General features: G+C 52.9%; 2 protein-coding genes across 5 annotated transcripts; one reads left to right on the top strand and one right to left on the bottom strand.

The window, feature by feature from the left end:
* Positions 1-723: 723 nt before the first annotated feature.
* Positions 724-6,555, bottom strand: UROD (uroporphyrinogen decarboxylase). 4 transcript variants are annotated; one of them, XM_082750078.1, is made up of 12 exons: positions 6,224-6,555; positions 4,238-4,382; positions 3,935-4,032; positions 3,212-3,324; positions 3,012-3,091; positions 2,873-2,935; positions 2,462-2,659; positions 2,174-2,335; positions 1,665-1,802; positions 1,415-1,515; positions 1,267-1,333; positions 724-968 (listed from the first exon to the last, which is right to left on the bottom strand). In XM_082750078.1, the coding sequence occupies exons 3-12, from the start codon at positions 3,952-3,954 to the stop codon at positions 807-809; spliced, it is 1,104 nt and encodes a 367-aa protein (XP_082606204.1). In that variant the 5' UTR covers positions 3,955-4,032; positions 4,238-4,382; positions 6,224-6,555; the 3' UTR covers positions 724-806. The 4 variants fall into 4 exon arrangements, with proteins under 4 accessions (XP_082606204.1, XP_082606206.1, XP_082606205.1 ...); XM_082750080.1 differs by lacking the exon at positions 2,873-2,935 and having other exon boundaries at positions 6,224-6,357; XM_082750079.1 differs by lacking the exon at positions 6,224-6,555 and having other exon boundaries at positions 4,238-4,573.
* On the top strand, positions 6,337-14,735 carry HECTD3 (HECT domain E3 ubiquitin protein ligase 3; the record flags this gene model as incomplete). Its single annotated transcript, XM_082750074.1, has 21 exons — positions 6,337-6,705; positions 6,888-7,048; positions 7,301-7,393; positions 7,473-7,608; positions 7,845-7,960; positions 8,047-8,160; positions 8,308-8,390; positions 8,798-8,963; positions 9,186-9,267; positions 9,930-10,112; positions 10,258-10,310; positions 10,478-10,542; positions 10,702-10,805; positions 11,060-11,179; positions 11,291-11,380; positions 12,366-12,572; positions 12,848-12,977; positions 13,067-13,141; positions 13,265-13,346; positions 13,457-13,528; positions 13,707-14,735. 21 exons carry the CDS (start codon positions 6,337-6,339, stop codon positions 13,789-13,791), a joined length of 2,586 nt encoding a protein of 861 aa, XP_082606200.1. The 3' UTR covers positions 13,792-14,735.
* Between the last annotated feature and the right edge of the window lie 1,679 nt (positions 14,736-16,414).

Genomic DNA, 16,414 nt, shown 5'->3' with positions numbered 1-16,414 from the left:
GGGTCCCTAGTGGTCTAAGGAGATGTGGAATGACAAATGAAGAATTTCCTGACTCCCCTCTCCAGAGCTCACAGGCACTTCAGACCTTGTCCCAGGAAGTAGGTACCACTACGATGGGCAGAAACACCAAGGTCCTGAGAAAATTGGAGGGTATACTCAGAAAAGAATGCAGAGCAACCCTGAGTGCAATAAGGCCTTTTTGCTTCAAAGGCCTTCTCCCCTCAAAGATGCAAGTCTGTCTCTACTCCTAAGCACCCTAACCCTGAGTCTTTATGTCCACACCCTCTTCCCCCACCATCTTTTGGTGTCAAAGCTGAAGTCCTCTCAAGCTTCTCCCTTCTCACCTAGATTCCATCTTCCTCAAGGGGACTCTCTAAAATATTCTAGCAATTTCTGTGTCCCTCTCTGACCTACACCTCCTTCCATCCCCAGACACAAAACTCTGTCAATTTGGCCTCGTATGCTGTGGGGACCCCATTACTCTGCAAATGTCACAGCTTCAGCTGCTAGGAAGCTTTACCCAATCCTACCTAGCCCTCAGGCTCGGAGAGGTGAGAGCAAAATGGTAGTGAGGGCCCTGACATTGGGTCCTACAGTACATATTCACTGATATCTGAGCTCCTAAGACTTGGAGAAGATGCAGAAAGGGGCCCCAGGGAAGAAGCAGAAGCTAAGAAGGAACTGAAGATAAGAGCAAAGATCTTCCACAGATGAAACCGTATGTCAGACTCCACCTCTGGAACTTTTATTCTCCTGGAAACAATCAATCATCTTTGTTAGTGGTAGCTGAGAGAAAAGGTGTGTGCTCAGTTCTGTCGAAGAAGACGTGAGTGTCTATGCACAGCATCCACAAAGGCCCCCACGTGTTCTGGGTCCATGTCAGGGTAAAGTCCATGTCCCAGGTTGGCAATGTAGCGCTGCGGCCCAAAGTCATCCAGCATCTGCTGCACCAGCCGTCCGATCTCCTCCTGGAGGACCAACAGGGCACTGGCTACAGGGGGGCCAGCACTCCCCTGTACTCCCTATGCATAACCATGACAGCATGTAGGCATGCTTCTACTCCGTGTTATTCATTCAGTCATTAATTCAAAACAGTTTACTGGATGCTTAGTATGGGCCAGATAACTATAAAAAGAAATTCCTGCTTTCCTAGAGCTCACACGAAACCAACAGCGGGACAAACATGCAATAAAAAACACACACAGTAATACAACCATGTTCACAGCCATGGGAGTATATACACACACATGTAGGGACCCTGGTTACCTTAGATGCATACAGAGCACAGGGGTCCAGGTTGCCCTGCAAGGTCACCGTCTTCCCCACGCGTTCCCTGAAAGCAAAGTCAGTACCATGTCCTGGTGACTGCTCTTGTGGCAGCTGCTCCCTCTCCACCTCATCCTCTGTCACTCACCGGGCTTTTTTTGGGGCCACTGTCCAGTCAAGCCCAACCACCTCGTAGCCAGCATGGGCCAGCTCTTCCAGGGCAAAATGTCCATCTTTAGCAAAGATGATCTGAGGGAAAGGACAGATTTCTGAGGCAACAAAAGGCCTGCCTTTGCCCACTAACTTATCTTGGCTGCGCCTCTGCTGCCCTCCAGTGGTCACTTCAGTCCCTGACCATTCCCCAGGCCCACCTTCACTTACTCCATCCCCATCCTTACCATGGGCACTGGTGCCAGGCCTGCCTCCTGCAGCCTGGCCTTCACCTGCTTGGCCACATCACGGATGTAGGGCAGTGCAAACTTACTGAAGAGCTGTGGGCCAAGATGCCCTGCATGGGACTCAAAGAGCTGCAGTGCCTACAGTTGGAGGGGAGGAGGGGATGGTAAAGACAAATACATAACACACAAAGTATCTCACACCCCACACACACAACGTATCTCAATTTCTCCCAAGTAACTAAAGACCCTCATACTGCCTAAGCCTATAAATCCAGTTCCATTCAAAAAGTTCTGCTTTCTCCACATACCAGTGCGAGCTTTGGTCTTTGAATGCATATTAGCACTGCCAGTGTCAATGACAAGTTTGGACCTAGGTGCTCCAGTCAGATCGTCGTAGGCCAAGCTTCTTTCCTGCTGGGCATTATGACACCTACCCTCTCAGGTGTAGGGAACCATACTGCTTCTCATTCTTCTAGACCCCAAGTCTATTCCTCTCCCTCAGGACCCACCTGGGCACCAGCAGCCACTTGTCCCACAAGATATGGGACCAGAGCATCAGTGAGGATGCGAAGCAGCTGGTGACTAGCCTGTGGTTTCTGGTAAAGCCAACGCTTGGCCTGAGCCATGGTGCTTGAGCCGCCACCCTCAATCATGTATGTCATCAGAGTCCACTGCAAAAAGGATACAAAGAGAATGTCGTAGGTGTAGAAGCCAGACTGATACCTACTTCCCTTGTCTACACCAGACCCACCAGAATGATCTCCCCATGCCCAAGTCCCTGCCTTGTTCCACATTACCGGGGCACCAGCAAAGCCAATCAGCGGCACACGCCCAGCCAGCTGTTGTCGGGTAAGGGTGATGGCCTGGAACACATAGCTCAGTTCGGAGGTCACTGTTGCTGGATCCCGGAGACGTTCTAAGTCCTGTTCTTCTCTTAATGGCTCTGGGAAGCTGGGCCCTTTGCCAGGTACCATAGTCACCTCCATGCCCAGTGCCTGGCAAGGAAGAAAATACCTGGATTTCCTACCTATAACTCTAGGAGAAAAGGCTCTGTTCAGCCCATGTCAAGAAGGAAGAAAAGGAAAATGAAACTTGGTCAAACTCCATCTCTTTCAGTCCAGTTTTTCCATCTGTCCAGTGTAGATAAGTGCTTATCTTGAGCCTTGGCTACCTTTACTCTTTCTTACCCATTAGGTTTGAATGGGTACCTGGGGTACAACAAGGATGTCAGAGAAGATGATGGCAGCATCCAGAGGGAAGCGACGCAGTGGCTGTAGGGAATAGAATACAGGTTACTAGAAGGCAAACTGAGGGCATAAATACCTCCCTTTTTCATAGAGGCCTCACCTGCAAAGTCAGTTCACAGCAGGCCTCTGGGGAGCGACAGGTGCTGAAAAAGTCCTGGGCAGCCCGAGTTTCCCTAAACTCTGCAGACAGAAGAGGGAAAGCTGGGCCCAACTCTGAGGAACCTATGGATCCCTCCCCTGCCCCTCAAAAATCTTTTCACTCTCCAGAGTTTCACTTGGATTCCTGGGCCCGACCCTCACCTGGTAAATAGCGGCCTGCCTGCCGCATGCACCAAACGGGAGTATAGTCTGTGTCTTCTCCCCAGGCTGCTCGCAGGAATGTGTCATTCTTCAGCTCTGGAAAACCCTGGGATCTGGATATCAGGAGGGGGAAGGGGTAGGTGTCAGTAAGCTTGGACAAGGGTTGGGAAAGGCCCGGGTTCTTAAGGCGGATTCATTCTGACACCACTATCTGCCTTCTCCAGCCAGTTCCTAAGCTGTGGCTCCCCGCCCATTCCATTTCTTCTTTGCCTATCAGATGGTGCACAAGACTAGAAGGGCCCGCGCTGGGGCCTCTATCTTCCACACAGCCCCAACTCCCCCAAGTTCAAAGCCACTGGAGAAACTGGGGGAAGGGCGTAATGAAAGCCCAGTAGGAACTGATCAGGGTCTTTGGACCAGAAAATCTTAGGAACAGGGCTACCAGTTGGCTGGTTCGGAAGCTGGTGGATCCCAGGCTAGGGTACAGAGAAATCAGAGAAGACGGTCCCAAAATACGGATCCTAACTGAGGATTAGAAAATCCTGGAGGCATCCCCTAAACGAGTCTCAGGAATCCATGTGTAGAGGATTAGGGATTCCAGAGACAGGAATCGGGTTGGGAACTCTCCAAGGTCGGGAAAGAGGGGTATAGGGACAGATTCCTGAGTTGGAAGAGTCAGGTCAGAAACCACGCCGGCCATACCAAGTGGTGCAGAGAACTCACCCCGACCCGTTCGCCTCCATGATAAGCCTTGGGTAACTGCGAGCAGAGTCTCCACCGTAACGTCAACCAGAGTCTGTGAGATCAGGCTCCACCCCTTCCTGGAGGGAGCCAGGGTCGGCGCCATGTTGAAAGTCACATGATCAGACACTGGCATTAGCTCCGGGGCTGCCCTGGGTGCTGCCGGTAGGACCCCCGACAACCTTTCTCCACCGTAAAATCCGCTGTAGCGTCGCAGCAACAAACGCCCCCACGCTTCTCCTACCCTCCCCACCGCCAAGAACTCCGCAAATAACTACACCTTACGGTGGCATCAGGAATCTCCTCTCCTCTGATGGCCTGGAAATCTGAGAGTTTCAGCCGAGACTCACTTTTACTCCCATGCTCCATGATTCTAACAATCTTAGGCCTGGCGACCAGGCAGGCACACAGTGGATTAAAGAACCAAGCTCTACAGGGAAATGAAATAATTAAATATTTACGTTACCGGGGCACCTGGGTGGTTCAGTTGGTTAAGTGTGCGGCTTGTGATTTCGGGTCAGGTCATGATATCATGGGTCCTGAGACTGAGTCCTCAGTGGGACCCCACACTCCTCTGGGAGTCGGCTTGGGATTCTCTCCCTTTGCCGCTACCCGGAACTCAAGTGTGCCCAGGCACAGTGCGGTATCTCTCTCTCACTCTCCTTAGAATAAGTCTTTTTAAAATATATATTTATATTACCTACTAAGAGGCGGGCACTATATATAGTAGATGCAGAAGTTAACAGTGGTCACCAAGACAGCCCTTTCCTTTAAGGAGCTACAGACTGGTGGATCAGCGATCATAATAGTAAATGTTTCAAGAGGAAAAAACTAGAAGTAGCTAGCAAGGGCTCTTCCTGTAACTACGGAAAGCAGTAGGGGTGATCCAAATAGAGGGAACAGCAGGTGCAAAGAGAAGAGGCAAAAGAACAAATGGCTATTGTGGGAACCAGAAGACCCATCTGCTGGAATTAAAGAGGCTAGAGGTGTCTTCAGAGTCCAGGTCATGCATGCCCTTATGAGATTCACTTATCCACTTTATTCTGTAGTAGCAACGTAGCATACAAACAGCTTGGAGAGAAGGGAAGAGGGGCACTATGTTCCCAGCTTTCTAAGGAGAAAATAAAAGGAAAATCGTCAGAACTACACGGGATCAAAAATTATTTCTTTCTTGATAACTTTGATTATTTGAAAACTAAATCAAAACAAAGTTTCCATCCAAATGTCCATCAACGGATGAATGGATAAATGATATGTAGTGTATACATAAAACAGTATTAGTTGACCCATAAAAAGAAATTAAGTTCTATTCATGCTATGATATTGTTGCAATATTATTCTAAGTGAAATAAGACAGACCCAAAAGGAAAATATTATATGGTTCCATTTATGAAATATCTAGAATAGGCTAATTCATAGAGACAGAAAGTAGATTAGAGTTTATCGAGTAGGCCATGAGGAGTTATTGCTTAAAGAGAAAGCCCTGCTGTTTGGAATGATGAAAAAGTTTTGGAAATAGGTAATTGTACTCGTAAAGTAGTTAACTCAGCAAATTTACACTTATTTTACTACAGTTTTTAAAAATATATAAAAAACCATCATACATTTTAAATGGGTGACTTATATGGAATATGAATTATATCTCAAAAAAACTTTTTAAAAAACTGTTTGCCAGGGAGGGTGGGAGACAAAGTTTCCTTATACTTCACCAACAGCTCCTGTCCTTTTTTTTTTTTGCCTCCATCCTATCTACCCACCTTGGACCTATCTTCCCGCATTGGACCTTTCCTCTCATCTGGTTCAGAATTACTGGGAGAAACTGGATAATGATCACCAGTGTCCTAGGATTAGGAGTAACAACCAGGATGAGCGCCGAACAACTCAAGGCTCCTATCAGTGGCAGGGCTAAGGAGGGGATTATTCTCCCAAATATTTTAGCAATACTGCCCCTAGGATGAGGAGCTAAGAGGATGTCTGTTAGATTTTTAGAGTCTTCTGGTTGTGTGTGACTCATCAGGGTGGGAATGCAAAAACGGGCCAGAGAACCAGAAAAATGTCTATTCCAATGATCCAGCCTAGATAGGATAGCGGTTCAATGAGGGCATAAAATGGTGGAAGCAAAGAGGACAGACAGGGAGAGTTGGATCAGGTAAAGACAACTGAACTTGGGTCTGGTTGGCTCAGCACGAGGCACATTGGTTTGTAGTTTAAGTATCTGAGTACACAGGGAAATACGGCAGGCGCCCTGGGTGCCCTTAGTCCAGAACTTACGGCGAAGGCTGGCCGAAGGCGGGGCCGAGCGTGGTGGGAAGCTTGGTCAGCCTTCGCGGCTGCGGCTCCGGGAGCCGAACCGCCGCTCCTGGGCTCTCCTTTGCCACTTCACCATGGCAGGCCCAGGACCGGGCGCGGCTCTAGAGTCCCCGCGGCAGTTACTGGGCCGCGTGCGCTTCCTGGCAGAGGCAGCGCAGAGCCTCCGCGCTGGACGGCCGCTGCCGGCGGCGCTGGCCTTCGTGCCACGCGAGGTGCTCTACAAGCTTTACAAAGACCCAGCGGGTCCGTCGCGCGTGTTGCTGCCCGTGTGGGAGGCGGAGGGCCTGGGGCTGCGTGTGGGAGCGGCGGGCTCCGCCCCTGGTACCGGCTCCGGGCCCCTCCGTGCGGCCCGAGACAGCATTGAGCTCCGGCGCGGCGCCTGCGTGCGAACTACCGGCGAGGAACTGTGCAACGGCCAGGGGCTCTGGGTGAAGCTGACCAAGGTACTCCCTGGCCTGCCCTGGGCCCCGCAGAAGACCCCTGGCGCCAGGGCAGCTCCAGGCCGTTCCCTTCCCATCCCCCACCTTGAGGGAGCACTGCGTTCCGTGTCCTTTGCCTTGGGCTGGGCTGGGCAGGGCGCTGGGCAGTTCCCAGACGGCTGTCCCCGTCTTGCGCGTCCCGGCAGGAGCAGCTGGCAGAACACCTGGGTGACTGCGGGCTGAACGAAGGCTGGCTGCTGGTGTGCCGACCGGCGGAGGGCGGGGCCCGCCTCGTACCCATCGACACTCCAGACCACCTCCAACGGCAGCAGCAGCTTTTCGGCGTGGACTACCGACCCGTGCTCAGGTCCAGCACTTGAAAGGGCGGGGCTTGCTGCCAGATTGCTCGGCCCCGAAGGGTTGGGAACTAAGCTGACACAGGCGGGGAGGTGGGATAGGGAGTGAAGGCAGGGTTAAAGGCAGGAAGGGGCGGGACCTGAATGGAAATGGGGTGGAGCTTCTGGAAGCCCAGTACGGTGAGATGGAGCTCCAGAGAAAGCTCCCTGGGGTTACCCCGCTGCCCACTGATGTCTCCCCGTCCCCCACTCCGTGCCCACAGATGGGAACAGGTGGTGGACCTGGCATACTCTCATCGCCTTGGATCAAAGCCCCAGCCAGCGGAGGCATATACGGAAGCTGTACAGAGATTACTGTGAGTGAGCTGGGGTGGGATAGGGAGGAAGAATCTCCAGGTCTGGGCCTGGCCTAATTAGGGACTTGGGGTTGCTTAGCTATGTGCCCCCGACGTGGACCTACGAGTGCGACGAGGACCTGATCCACTTCTTGTACGACCACCTGGGCAAGGAGGATGAGAACCTGGGTAGCGTGAAGCAGTATGTGGAGAGCATAGACGTTTCCTCCTACACGGTGGGTTCTGGGACTCCTCCCACCCCAAGCAAGAGGTCATTTCTTGCTAGATCCAGAACCCTCACCTTTAGGCCAGGGCCAAACCTGAATTCCCACAGGCCAGACTCATTCCAGCACCCCATTTTGGAAGTCTTGTGGGAATGCCTAGACACTTCTACCCATACCAGCTGTGCTTTTAAGCCTCCATGTTCAGGGAGTGGGGTAAACACTGTCTCCACTTCTCTGCCCCTCCCCAGGAGGAGTTCAATGTGTCCTGCCTGACAGACAGCAATGCAGACACCTACTGGGAGAGCGATGGGTCCCAGTGCCAGCACTGGGTACGGCTTACCATGAAAAAGGGCACCATTGTCAAGTGAGTGGGCTCTGAGGTAGGACAGAGTGGGCGGGCCCCATGCCTGTAAGTGTACAGACACCCATGTGCATCCTCTGACCACTCAGGAAGCTACTGCTCACAGTGGATACCACAGATGACAACTTTATGCCTAAGCGAGTAGTGATCTATGGGGGCGAAGGGGACAACCTGAAGAAGCTGAGTGACGTGAGCATTGACGAGTGAGTGAACAGGATGGTCTGGGAGGGAGAATGGGGCATGATCCTAGCAATGGGGCCTGGCCCCATTTGGAAGCAGAAAGTCAAGTGAGAGCCCAGCAATCCCTGAAGGCAAGGGGTACTCAGAGTGCCTCTCATCCATCTCGTCAGGACCCTGATCGGGGATGTGTGTGTCCTGGAGGACATGACCGTTCACCTCCCAGTCATCGAGATCCGCATCGTCGAGTGCCGAGGTGGGGCTTCAGGCTCTAAGGAGGGAAAGGGAGCCCCAGTGTATAGACAGTGGCTAGTTGGCAGCAAGTGTGGAGAAGCAATGGGCTTGGAGTCGGGATGGGGGGGAATAGCTGAACTCTCTCTGGGAGGTGAAGCTTTGGGCCTGAGCCATGTGGGAGGCGCCAGGTGTAGGCCTGCCTTAAAGCTGCCAGGTGGTTGGGCTTACCTGGAAGAGGAACTGAGTTGGGATCCTCAGGCCTTGCAATATAGTGAGGGATGGAGAAACCCACAAAGAATATAATAAAGTCAGATAAGTAGAAAGGCGTCTCAAAGGCTCCAAGTTTCTGAAAGCCTGAGCATTCAGGGGCCACTCTCAGGTCTAAGGGCCGAGGAGGCAGCAGGTGCCCTAAATAACTTCTTCCCCCAGATGATGGGATTGATGTGCGTCTTCGAGGGATCAAGATCAAGTCATCTAGACAGCGGGAACTAGGGCTGAATGCAGACCTGTTCCAGCCAACCAGTCTCGTGCGATACCCACGTCTGGAAGGCACGGACCCTGAAATTCTGTACCGCAGAGCTGTTCTCCTGCAGAGGTGGCTGTGGTCCTGTGCCTGCCCAGCCCTTCCTTTCCCCTAGTCCTGAGCCTCATTCGTCAGTAGGAAGGAGGTTCCCCAGGCCCTATACTGTAAGCTCTTCCACTTTGAGCAGCCCCTGGGCCCCACCTTCTCCTGTCCTTGTGTGTTGGGGAGTAAGGGAGTCTTAAATCCATGCCATCCTCTTTAGTTGCACCATCTTTATTTACCCACTCACCCCAGATTCATAAAGATCCTGGACAGTGTCCTGCACCACCTGGTACCTGCCTGGGACCACACGCTGGGCACCTTCAGTGAGATTAAGGTAAGCCTGGCCCACCTAGTAGTGGTGTCAGCAGTGGGCTCCTCCCTTCTGCTCATGCAAGTGCTCTCTCTTCTACAGGGTTCTTAAAAGCTACTCTAGGCCTGGACCTTTGTTGGGCTCTAGGATTGTAGGAAGAAAGCCAGACACAGATCATTAAAATGTAGTGTTTGGGATGCCGCTCTCCCAGACAGTGTGTGAAATGTACAAGAACTGGGGGAGGAGAAGTAACAGCATAGACAGGGAAGCTGCATGGAAGGTGAACACTGGGAGTTATTAGCTGCCAAAGATGATGAGAGAAGCGCCCCAGGTAGATGTGTGTATAACTTGGGGATGAGGCTGTGTAGGCAAATAGGAGGCCCTGATCGCAGAGGGCAGTTTGGGCCAGGCTGTGAAGGAGGGACTATGTCCTAGGTCCCTGGAGCCATTGGAAGGGTTTTAAGTAGGTGATGACCAGGTTTGATTGGGGGGGGGGGGGGGCATTTAAAAAGCTCCCCCAGGTGGCTGGACTAAGGAGGCACTGAAAACAAGGAAGGAGAGGGTGTTAGGGATGGACTAGGCATGGACTAGAGTTAGGAATCAGGTCCAGGCATGGAGGAAGGTTCCAGAGCCTGGACAGACACTGACTGCCTGCCAGTCTTGCTCTGGCCACATCTCCTCATCAGCAAGTGAAGCAATTCCTGCTGCTGTCACGCCAGAGGCCAGGCCTGGTGGCCCAGTGCCTGCGGGACTCAGAAAGCAGCAAGCCCAGCTTCATGCCACGCCTATACATCAACCGGCGCCTCGCCATGGAGCACCGTGCCTGCCCCTTAAGGGACCCTGCCTGCAAGAATGCGGTCTTCACCCAGGTCTGGACCACATGGGGTCGATCTAAGGGAGGGTCAGTAAAGGGTCTGGGGTGGGGGCTGGGCCTAAGTAAGGCCTTTGGGCCAGAGTAGGACAAGATCTTGACATAGACTTTCCTACAGCTCCCTTCCCTTTCCCTGCCCCCAGGTTTATGAAGGCCTTAAGCCCTCTGACAAGTACGAAAAGCCCTTGGATTACAGGTATGGCATGAGGGTTGAGGGACTTGGACTGGGCACACATAAACTATACATCTCCGCACACTGCCTCTAAAACCCCTTGTCATTACTTCTGTGGCCCCTGTCCCTCGCTGGTGAAATATCCTGAGCCCCGACCCAGTATGGGAACAAAGATCCACCCCTTCTTACAGGTGGCCCATGCGCTATGACCAGTGGTGGGAGTGTAAATTCATTGCAGAAGGCATCATTGACCAAGGTGAGGCCCTGGGGAAGGATAATGATGGTCCTGCCCTATGTAGAGTGGTAGAGGCTTCTGGGGTCACAGCTAATCAAGATAGAGGACCAGTTTATTACCTCTTTATGGGGGCTGGAGCTCTTGAATGCTCCAGCTGAGAGCATCTGTGTGTCATTTCAGGGGGTGGTTTTCGGGATAGCCTGGCAGACATGTCAGAAGAGTTGTGCCCTAGCTCAGCAGACACCCCTGTGCCTCTGCCCTTCTTTGTGCGCACAGCCAACCAGGTAATCTCCTATCCCAGTTGTTTTTGCTGTTCATCTCTGCAAACCTCCCAGGTTCTGAACTAGAGAGGGGGCAGAGGAGGGACCAGGTTGCCTAGGGCGGCCTCTGGGCATACAGGGAAGGAGTAGCCATTGTACAATCAGAGGGACCACTCAGGGCTTCCGGTGGAAGGTGTGCAGGCAAGTCTTTGGAGCGTCTGGGGCAATAAAGTAGGGTCCATTCCATGCCATGCTAATAGCTCTTGTCTTGGGAGCAGGGCAATGGCACTGGGGAGGCCCGGGACATGTACGTGCCCAACCCCTCCTGCCGAGACTTTGCCAAATACGAGTGGATCGGACAGCTGATGGGGGCTGCCCTGCGGGGTAAGGAGTTCCTGGTGAGTAGCCAAATCTGTGCCTCCATTGGATCAGCCCGGCCCCTAGAAGGAAGAAGGGCTAGCTAAACCTGGGCAGCCCAAGATGAGGATACGATGGTATTTGTCCCATAGGTCCTGGCTCTGCCCGGTTTTGTGTGGAAGCAGCTGTCTGGGGAGGAGGTGAGCTGGAGCAAGGATTTCCCAGCTGTGGACTCCGTGCTGGTAAGTAGGGCCTGGACCCAGTGTTTCCTCTGCACAGCCCCTAAATGTCGCTGTTCCCCAAGGGTGTCCTGAACCTTCTCTACTCTCACACATGCTCCTTTACTGATTCCTTCTATTCCCATGGCTTCAACCACTGTCTTTATTCTGGCGGCCCCCAAATCCTTATCTCCAACTCCAGCTTCTTTCCTAAGCTTGGACCCTTATGTGCACCTGCCTGCTGGACGTCTGCCCCAAGATGGCACTTCCGCCTCAGCCCAGTCCTCCTCACCTCCCCGCTCTTCTGCCCTCCAGGGCTCCTGTCTCCAAATGACACCACTATCCACCCCTTTTCCATGCCAGGGCCCTCAGTGCCACCCGCTACTTCTCCTCCCTTACCTCCTACTTTCTATCACATCTCCCTCTGGCATCTGTCCACTTCTTCCATCTCACTACTATCCTCCTGCTTCAGGCCACCTTCCCTTGTGACACAACCACTGACTGCAAACCTAGCATTCCTGTCTCCATTCTTAACCCATCTGATTCTTGCAGCCAGAGTAATTCATTTCCTTCCCCTTGTTTAAACCCTTCAGTGGCTCTGCCCCAGGCTTAGGGTAAAATGCAGAACCTGACAAGCCTTATGTGACCTCTGTGTCTCTGGCCACTTGGCTCCAGCCAAACAGATTCCACAGGCCTTTTGCTCTTTCTACCTTTTTTCATGTTGTTCTCTTTCCTGACTTCCTTGTGGCCAGGCAAATTCCCAGCCATCATTTAGGTCTCAGCTTAGATGCCATTTCTTCCAGGACACCTTCTCTGGCAGCCAAGACTGGCAAGGTGTTGTCTTGATGCTTTCATAGTCCTTGTTCCAACCCCCCTCACTGCCCTCATTGGCTGCATGGGGACTTCCTTGTCTAGCTGCCTCTCCTGTTTCCCTGTGAGCATCTTGAGAGAAAACAAGGACTGTCTCCACAATGAAAGGCCGACCTCGTTCCCTCTCTCCAACTGCCAGGTGAAGCTCTTAGAAGTGATGGAAGGAATGGACAAAGAGACATTTGAGTTCAAATTTGGAAAGGAGCTAACATTCACCACCGTTTTGAGTGACCAGCAAGTAGTAGAGTTGATCCCCGGGGGTGCAGGCATCGTGGTGGGATATGAGGACCGTTCCCGCTTCATCCAGCTGGTGCAGAAGACCCGGCTAGAAGAGAGCAAGGAGCAGGTACCCCCCAGAGGCCAGCAGAACAAGAGCTTTGTGCAGCTCCTAACAGGCAGAGCCTAGCCTGATAGGCCCCCAGTACCCAGTCGCAAGAACTCTGGGCCCCACCATTCCCCTGCCCCATGTTCCTGCTTATCAGTGGGGTTCAGAGATGGCCCCCAGTGCTGAACAGAGATCATGCCCCCACGATCTCTGTGAGTGGAGGCCAAGTACCCCACCACACACTGACTTGGGAGTTGGACCCACTTCCCTAGCCAGGCCTCTCCCTCCTTCCCCAGGTGGCAGCCATGCAGGCAGGGCTGCTGAAGGTGGTGCCGCAGGCCGTGCTGGACTTGCTGACCTGGCAGGAACTGGAGAAGAAAGTGTGCGGGGACCCAGAGGTCACCGTGGATGCTCTGCGCAAGCTCAGTGAGTATGGGGGTCCAGCAGTGTGGGGGCGGGGGCCTTACGGACGAGGCAGGTTGGGACCTAAGCTCGATTTCCGACCTGGTCCCCAGCCCGGTTTGAGGACTTCGAGCCATCTGACACTCGGGTGCAGTACTTCTGGGAAGCGCTGAACAATTTCACCAACGGTGAGTGGCAAAGGAGAGCGTGGTGCCTGGGTTTGGATTCCACCTGTGGGATACCGAGGCAGGGGAGGAGTTGTAGAGCCTTCCCCGCCATCAGTGCGGATGCTGACGTCCTTCTCCATGCAGAGGATCGGAGCCGCTTCCTGCGCTTTGTCACTGGCCGCAGCCGGCTGCCTGCGCGGATCTACATCTACCCGGACAAACTGGGGTGAGTGTGGCTGGAGCGGGGCGGGGCTTGCTTTCCGAAGGGACTGGGGCTGTGTCCCTACCCTGTGTCCCTACAGTTCTTCCTAATCTGTGGCCCGTCCGCACCCCCAGCTACGAAACCACAGACGCGCTGCCGGAATCTTCCACGTGTTCCAGCACCCTCTTCCTACCACACTATGCCAGGTGGGTCTGCTGGCCGCGGGGGAGCCTACAGAGTGGGGAGCAGGGTAGGGGCGTCACCCTAGGATGGAGGAGGATGGTCAGTCATGAAGAGCACGAACTGGGGCCCCGGCGCCCATAGGCCCCCCTGCACTGGCCCTTGCGGTGCCCCTGGTGCCAACCGCGGTCCTCTCTCCCTCAGTGCCAAGGTGTGCGAGGAGAAGCTCCGCTATGCCGCGTACAACTGCGTGGCGATTGACACCGACATGAGCCCTTGGGAAGAGTGAGGCGGCGCCAGGGGGCAGCCTCGGGCCAGCAGGACTGCGCCTGCGCAGGTCCCACCAGGCGGCGCGTGGGGTGAAGACGCAGCCCCTGGCCAGGTTGGCGTCTACGCTCCTGACCTGAGCCCACAAGCTCGGAAAGACAGCACGCCCCTGTGTCTGGTTGCAGTGGGGGCGGTTGATTGACCCTGGTGGCCCAGCCCCGCACACCCACAAGCCCTCCGCGAGCTCGGGCTTGCTTCCCGAGTTAGTTCGCCTCTGTGGGAGGGAGTCTTCCCGCAAGCCCAGCACAAGCTGCCAGGCCTGAGCTACTTGAAGGGGGCCTTCAAGCTCCCCACACCATGGACTTTACTTCAGGGTTTTTATGGTTGTTGGGGTTTTTTGGGGTTTTGTTTTGGTTCCTCCTTTTTTCTCCTTATTTTTCTCGGGCTTCAGCCAGGACCCAAAGCTAAAACCTCTGGGGAGAGTGGAGGCTCCTCCCCAGACAAGGCATCAGATAGATAGAGAGTAATGGCCCTCCTTTTTGGACACCTGACCCAAGAAAGAAGCAGCAGCTGTCTTTTCCTCCTCTCCCTCTGTACCCAAAGTGTGAGCTCTGCCCTTCAACCCAATCTTAACTGAAGGTTCTACCACCTTCCCTGGCTCAGAGCTTCCATCTACTCCACATTACATCTTTACTACCCCCACCATCACACCATTTCTAATACTTACGCATCACTTGATTTCCCATCTGCTGTGTTAGCCCCAAGATGGTGCAAGATTAAGGCCAGTTATGTCCTCTCTGAAATCTGCAATAGCTCCCATTCACCCAACTCAAAGCCTAGACTTTAAACCTGCCCTTAAGTCTTAACCGCAAGTCCCTGCCCCAGTCCTCCCTCAAGGGCCTCCATGACACTCCATCAAAGAAGGTCTTGCACACGGGAAAGTTAAATAAATGGATGTATTCATTCCTTCAGAATGTGTTTATTGGGCTACTGAGGGTTGGATGGAAGGTTCTTCTAAGACTTCAGGGACCTGGGCTGGAAGCCAGGGAGATTGTGCGTCACATGGGAGTGGTGGGTCTACAAATTGACAAGCATTATATCTGAAGCTGAGCAGGGAACTACAATGGTGCTACTATGGGCAGGAGCGGGGGTGGGCTGCATAGATCCTGGCCTGGCATCTTCTGGGATGGGTGTGGTGATTTGGAGGATGGGAGCCCACCTTCAGGAACCAGGTGGGCAGAAGAACTTGACATCGTAAAAGGCAAAGCCTGAGATGGCTGATAAACCAGACAAGTCAAATTTTTGACAAAAGAGGCAGCAGCATAGCTACCCATCCACATCTGACATGGCCTCCAGTTACCACACAGCTAAAAGGCATCTTTAAGAACAAGTACCCAATGAGAAATTTCCTGACCATAGAAACCAGCCCCATCCCCCAGCCAAAGGAGTCAATATCAGTTTCAAGTGAAGTGGCACTCCTCTCCCAAGGCTTCTCCACGCTGCCCTCTAGGGTGAGTCCTGACGCTACCCTGCCTTGGCCTTGAGCCCTGCCCCCTGGGGCTGTGTGCAACCCAAGGCCTATCTCCCCATAACTCTGAGTCTGACACCCGAGCTGAGCCTTCCAGGCAGCCCTCATCTTATGGCTCCCCAGTGCCTGTGCGTTGGGTGGTCCACAGAAGACATAGTTTCCTCTTCCAGCAGCCTCTTCTTGCCTGGGGAGCTGGAAGAATAGGAGCCCCAGAGGCCACCACTCCCATCAGCTCTGCTCTTCCCAGCAAGCTCCCGCCCTCTTGTGGAGCCTGCCCTGCAGAGAGGACATTCCCCTTCTGTTCTCAGGGAAGAGCCTGGCCAGCATGCATCTGCTGGAGGTAGTCTGTTTCTGTGTCTAGTACTGGCCACTTAAGTCTTTGGTCCCTCTTATACCAAACTGGGCTCCTACTGTATTTTGTAGCTTGTTCTTCATCCATTCATTCAGTAAACACATCAAACACCTATGTCAGGCACTGTACTAAGTACAATGGGGAAAATATTGGTTAAACAGATAATTTTTGCTTTCTTGGAATTTAAACTCTAATGCAAGAGGAAACAGTATATTAAACAAATAATTGCATAAACATTTAATAGCCTTTATGTAAGAGCTCCAAAGAAGTAGTGCAAGGTATTGTTAGAAGACAGAGCAGGGTGATACTAACCCACGGGGCTCAATGGAATGCTGAATCAGGGAGAATGACTGGGCACAGAGTCCAGCAAAGAAGCACGTTGAGTCCTGTGTTACTGGACTATAACGGGAAGAGAGAGAAGAGATTAGAGCTTTTGAGGCTTGTTTTAGGATTTTGTATTGACCAGCCATGAGGGGGTCAAGCAAGGGATTGACATGATTAGATTTGCCTTTGGCATCTGTGTAGAGAATGAGTTGAGGAGAGCTTGGAAGCAGGAAATAATCCAAGCAGGAAATGATGGTCACTGGAACAAGGGGAATACTCACTGTAACTATTATTTATATTGGCTGCATTTTGTTACATTTTGAGTTTTCATAACTTGTACTCCTCTAAAACCCTCCACTGGGGCGCCTGACTGGCTCAGCCTGCAGAGTCATGAGTTCAAGCCCCACATTGGACACAGAGCTTAGTTTAAAAAAAAAAAAA

This window comes from Mustela nivalis (genome assembly GCF_964662115.1).
Source record: "Mustela nivalis genome assembly, contig: HAP1_SCAFFOLD_670, whole genome shotgun sequence".
Taxonomy (NCBI): Eukaryota; Metazoa; Chordata; class Mammalia; order Carnivora; family Mustelidae; genus Mustela; species Mustela nivalis.
Note: the sequence above shows the minus strand (reverse complement) of the source record. Positions and strands in the feature narration are given on the sequence as shown.

What these genes read in the sequence shown, in the direction of transcription:
- UROD (XM_082750078.1), bottom strand. Translation starts at nt 3,954, where the DNA reads ATGGAGGCGAACGGGTCGGG. An exon ending in GCTGTGAACTGACTTTGCAG is followed by an intron (nt 2,936 to 3,011) that starts GTGAGGCCTCTA and finishes TATTCCCTACAG; the next exon opens with CCACTGCGTCGCTTCCCTCT. An exon ending in ACATCCTTGTTGTACCCCAG is followed by an intron (nt 2,660 to 2,872) that starts GTACCCATTCAA and finishes CTTCCTTGCCAG; the next exon opens with GCACTGGGCATGGAGGTGAC.